Source organism: Vigna radiata, chromosome 5 (assembly GCF_000741045.1).
Source record: "Vigna radiata var. radiata cultivar VC1973A chromosome 5, Vradiata_ver6, whole genome shotgun sequence".
Taxonomy (NCBI): Eukaryota; Viridiplantae; Streptophyta; class Magnoliopsida; order Fabales; family Fabaceae; genus Vigna; species Vigna radiata.
Window position 1 is genome coordinate 8481917 of NC_028355.1, and position 5565 is coordinate 8487481.

Below are 5565 nucleotides of genomic sequence, written 5' to 3' on the forward strand. Positions count from 1 at the left end.
AACTAAACCCTTTGTTGTTGGGGAACAATGTAATCTTTTGAAACTCTCATATAAATTGAAATTCTTATTTATTTTATATGCTTGTCATATACTTGTTTATCAATTGTTGGGTTCTCATCTACACTCAATGCTTTTATTGTTTAACTCATTCAGCAAATGATGTTTGTCTTTATCGATATGGGGACGTACGGTAATGTCATGAACTCGTGGGAAATTCCTTGATTATGCCAATATCGCCTAGGGATAGGGGTAGGACGGTCAATTGTATTTGCTTAAGATCGCATTGCATTATTAGTTACTAGGGGAGGCTAGAGATAACAAGCCGGTAATTAATAATAGGCTTTTTTCACCAAGGGATTGGGTTAAGGGTAATTAAGAAAGTATGCATGGCAATTAGATAAATAAGTGAATTAAATAAGAAGAGTAGATATATGAGAGTGGATAAGATGAAATTGTAAACCCCAACAACACCATTCATCCATAGTTTCTCAAAACCAATTGAATCAATTGCATTGCATGTTTATTTTTGTTCTTTGCATATAACCACCCAATTAATTCTCTTTTCTCTAATCTTACGCGATTAGGTTACATGAAAGTTAAGGCCTAAGAGTCCTTTGGGAAAACGATACTCGGACTTACCCGTTTATATTACTTGATAATGATCTGGTACACTTGCCAGAGACTTAAAAATATACTTCCTTTTCTTCATGAGAAATTCTTTTAAAAACTTTGCATATGATGGTATTTTGCTGAAGTGCCTCAAAGAATGGTATGGTTATTTCCAATTTCTTGAAAATCTCCATAAAACGCTCGAACTGCTTACCTCTCTCTTTTCTAGAATATATCTTTGGATAGGGCATGGGTTTTTCATACTCCCTCTGTTTCAATTTTACAACCTTTTCTTCTATCTTTTTCACCTCTTTCTCTATCCTCTCCTCATCAACAACGTCATCAATTTGTGTCTCCAAATTTCTGCAGGTAACTTTATAGCTCTTGGAATCATACTTCTCCAAAAATTTGTCGTGCTTTTCATTAAGGCTTTTGACTTGTTCCGTCACATCAGCTATCTGTTGACATAGTTGTTGATCGTCTTCCCACGTTTCTATTGGTGAAGAGAATGGTTGCTGCCAGTGATATTGTTGCCTCTCTTCCATGCTTCTAAGAGAAGAAAAACTTGTATCCATGTCCTGCGGAAAAAGTTCATCATTCTTTGTATACTCCTCTATGCTTTTGACATGGTATACTTCCAAATTCATGATCCTTTGAAGGAGTTCATCAGAATCTGTATTTTTCTTAAATGGAGTAAATTGTTGCTCAACAGCTTGTCCAGATTGGCTTTGATCCATGTATGAGTGAGGTTCCCACCAATGGTTGAAATTATTTTGCTAGAATTGAGTGCCTATATAATCAAATTCTTGTCCATACTGCATTTTGCAAATGTTAGGCACAAAACCCAAGAAAAAATTTATTAGAACAAAAATAAAAATAAACGTAAAATCAAGTCAAACTTAATCAGTTTACACTACTACATAAGTTAAACCACGAGTCCCCAGCAACGGTGCCAAAAACTTGTTAACACTACGGAAAGTGTACCAGATCGATTCAAGGAATATAATTCGTAAACCCAATATCATTCTTCCCAAAGGACTCGAAGGCCTTATCTTTTGTGGAAATTGAAATCGTAAGACTTGTAAAGAAAAATTAATTGGTTTGGATGCAAGAAACAATAAGTAAACATGCAAATGTGATTGATTCAATTGACGAGAAAAAGACTATGGATGAATGAAGTTGTTGGGGTTTACAATTTCATCTTAACAACTCTCTCTTATCTACTCCTCTTATTTGATTCGCTTTGTTATCTAATTGTCATGCAAACTTTCTTAGTCTACCCTTAACCTGATCCCTCGGCGAAAAGAGCCTATTACTAATTACTGGCTTGCTATTCCTAGCCTCCCCTAGTAATTAATAATGCATGATAAACGGAAGCAAAAACAATTGATCGTCCTACCCCCTTATCCCTAGGTGGTATTGCTTAATCAAGGAATTTCCCACCAGTTCATGATAGTACCGTACGTTCCCGTATCAATAAAGACAAACAACAATTATCGAATGAGTTAAACGATAAAAGCATTAAGCGCAGATGAGAACCCCAACAATTGATAATCAAAGCATACGACAAGCATATAAATAAATAAGAGTTTCAATAAAAGAGAGTTTCAAAAGATTACATTGTTCCCCAACAACAAAAGGGTTTAGTTCACCATTGTCATGGTGAAACTAGATGAAAAATGATGGAAGAATGGAAAAGCAAACCCTAGATTGGATAAAAAGGAGCCTAAGCATCCAAGAAATCTTCTCCAAGGAGTGAAAATTTGGTCTAGCTGCCCCCTTCTGTCAAAAGAATACATCTGAAGTCGCACTAGGGCTATTTATAGTTGAGGAGCATCACAAAATTTAGGCCCAAGCCCAGCAGACAACCGCCCGGCGTCGCACTTTTGGCGCCCAGCGGTTTCGTCATTATCGTGCCACCGCCCGGCGGTGAGTTGTACTGTCCGGCGGTTTGCTCCTCCTCGCATTTGGCCACCCAGCGTTGGATTTTGGCGCTGGGCGGTTCCTAGACTCCTTTTTTCTTCATGTTTCTTCTTCTTTCTTGAGTCTAAGACCTTCCATCTTCAATCCCATTCTTTATTTGCATCAAAAATTCTGCAAAACAAGCATAATATCTTTAAAAACATGATTCTATGCCTTAAAGGGTGTATTTTCATCTCAAATGAAGCATGAAAATAATTGTTTTTCAACCGTTATCAGAGAGCGCACAGCTGCAAAAATTCTTCAAAGGGCATGTGATAAGTGTCAAAGGACAAGAGCTATTTCAAGAAGGCATGAAATGCCGTTACAAGGTATTTTGGAAGTTGAAGTTTTTGATTATTGGGGTATTGACTTTGTTGGGCCGTTTCCACCATCGTTTAATAATGAATATATTTTGGTGGCTGTTAATTATGTGAGTAAATGGGTTGAAGCTATAACATGTCCAAAGAATGATGCCAATACGATGATAAAATTCTTGAAAAGGAAAATCTTCTCACGTTTTGGAACCCCAGGGTACTTATTAGTGATGGGGGGTCTCATTTTTGCAATGCTCAGCTTGCCAAGGTACTTAGACATTATGCGGTGAAACATAAAGTGGCTGCACCTTATCACCCACAAACGAATAGTCAAGCTAAAGTCTATAATAAGGAAATCAAGAGGATATTAGAGAAGACAGTCACTTTTTTAACAAAAAGATTGGTCACACAAATTAGATGATGTTCTTTGGGCATATAGGACAGCTATGAAGACATCCATGGGATTATCACCTTTTCAGATGGTATATGGAAAAGCATGTCATTTGCCAGTAGAGATGGAGCATCAGGCTTTGTGGGCTTTGAAAATTTTAAATTTTGATCTTCATGAAATTCAAAGCAAGCGAAGAAATCAGCTGTTAGAGCTTGAAGAGATGCGGTTACATGCATATGACTCATCTAAGGGCTATAAAGAGAAGGTAAAATTTTATCATGACAGAAAGCTGATAAAGAGAGTCTTCAATCCAGGACAGCAGGTGCTATTATTTAATTCATGATTGAAGTTATTTCCTGGGAAGTTAAAATCAAAATGGTTGGGACCTTTTGTGATTAAGCTTGTATACCCAAATGGAGCTGCGGAATTAGAGATTCCAGATAAGGATGCTCAACAGTGGAGTTGAGTGGTAAATGGTCAGAGGCTCAAACAATATTTGGGAGGAGAGGTGGAGCAATTCTCCACGGTGATGATGTTGGTGGATCCATGAGGATTGGGTCAGGCTCGTGACGTTAAACAAGCGGTATTAGGAGGCAACCCAGGTTTTACTTTTCTTTTCCTTTTGTACTTTGAATTAGTAGTATAGGTTAAATTTTATTTTTGTGTCTATGCTTGACTTGTACACTGATTCTGATGATGGTTTAACTTTATTGCATGATGATTTATTTATTAATGATGATTGATTGTGGATAAAGATTGAGAATGTGTGAATGTTGATATCTAGGTTAATAGAGTGTTTCTGCGTCCTTTTCTGCCAAAAAAAATACATTATCTGGTTTTTCTGGGTCTATTTATAACTTATAAAAATAACAGAATTTTGGCCCAGGGCCAATAGTACACCGCCTAGCGGTGGGTTCACCGCCCGAGTTCACCCCTCAACGCTGCTGCTTGAGTGTTGGCCAGAGAATCCTCTGAAGAGTCCACCGCTCGGCGGTGGTTTCATCGCCTGGTTGTGAGTGTGATACTCCACTTCACCCCTTAGCGGTGCCACTTAAGCGTCTGACAAAGAGTTCTCTAAAGAGTACACCGCCTGGTCGTGGTTTCACTGCCTAGCGGTGGTTTCACCGCCTAGCGGTGGTTTCACCGCCTAGCGGTGGTTTCACCGCCTAGCGGTGGTTTCACCGCCTAGTGGTGGCTGTCACTATTCTTTTCTTCATTTTTCCACCTTCTCTGGCATCCAACTCTTCTCTTACTTGACTTCCTTCATTTAATTCCTGATAAATCCTGCCTAATCAAAGGAAGACCAAGCATAAAACCAAGAAAACCCACTTTGACTCTCTTATTCTCTAACTTAAGCAAATTGCATGATTCTAAGCTAATTCTAAGTCATAAAGGGTGTGTTTAATGTCAATTTTAAGTATAAAAATAACGTTTTTTGAACCATTATCAGTAAGTATTGTATTTTCTCTACAATGCAATAGATGAGTCGCGATTAAAAATATACCGAATATCACATAAGCAAAGAAAGCTTGAAAGATATTGGAGGTTACATATAAAGGTGACAACCGCGTAAGACAAGTGTGAATACAAACATGTGTTGTCGTGAGTTTATATGTACTACATTTTCATTACTTTCATGTTTATGATTGCTTGCGAACATGTTTGTGTTGATTATGTTAATGTATGCAAATTCACTATGTTCTACATGAGATATTGCATAACATATGATTTGGAAAAGGAAAACCACATGCACTTTTGTTGAACTTATATTATGTGGCAAAACAACAGTTTTAAGTCGACTTCATTATGACGCAAGTCGATTAAAACTCGTGACTTTGTACAAACTTTTTCAAAGTGTGCTGTGAATATTTTTGCAAAGAAAGTTTTTCAAAACTGCATTGAAGTGTTACAAAGTCGACTGTATGCGCAAGCTACTCGACTTAGTTAGTTATGTTTTGAAATTTTGTTAATGCTTGTGTGTCTAACAACTATATTTTATATCTTTGACCAAACATCGATTGTGAGTGATGAGTGGTTATTTCTTGACCTATATTTAGTTTATTGCACTTAAATAAACCAGGGAATTGTGTTTAATTGTCTGTTATTTCCCCGTTTTCCGAATTCTGCTTAATTTGGTCAGAAATTCGTAATTGTGCTAATTTGGGNTTTCTGAGCTGATTAAGTGCATTTTGGTTGTAGGGAAATTTTGGAAAACATCATTTGGAGCATTAGGGAAGGTGGCGTGATCATTCAAGACTCAACATTTAGTACTTTCCTTTTTAATTAAGT

The 5565-nt window shown here is 37.2% G+C and overlaps 1 protein-coding gene across 1 annotated transcript; it reads left to right on the forward strand.

Moving 5' to 3' along the window:
• Nucleotides 1-3331: 3331 nt before the first annotated feature.
• Nucleotides 3332-3742, forward strand: LOC106760271. Its single transcript, XM_014643733.1, has 2 exons — nt 3332-3541; nt 3641-3742. The coding sequence occupies exons 1-2, from the start codon at nt 3332-3334 to the stop codon at nt 3740-3742; spliced, it is 312 nt and encodes a 103-aa protein (XP_014499219.1).
• Nucleotides 3743-5565: the final 1823 nt, after the last annotated feature.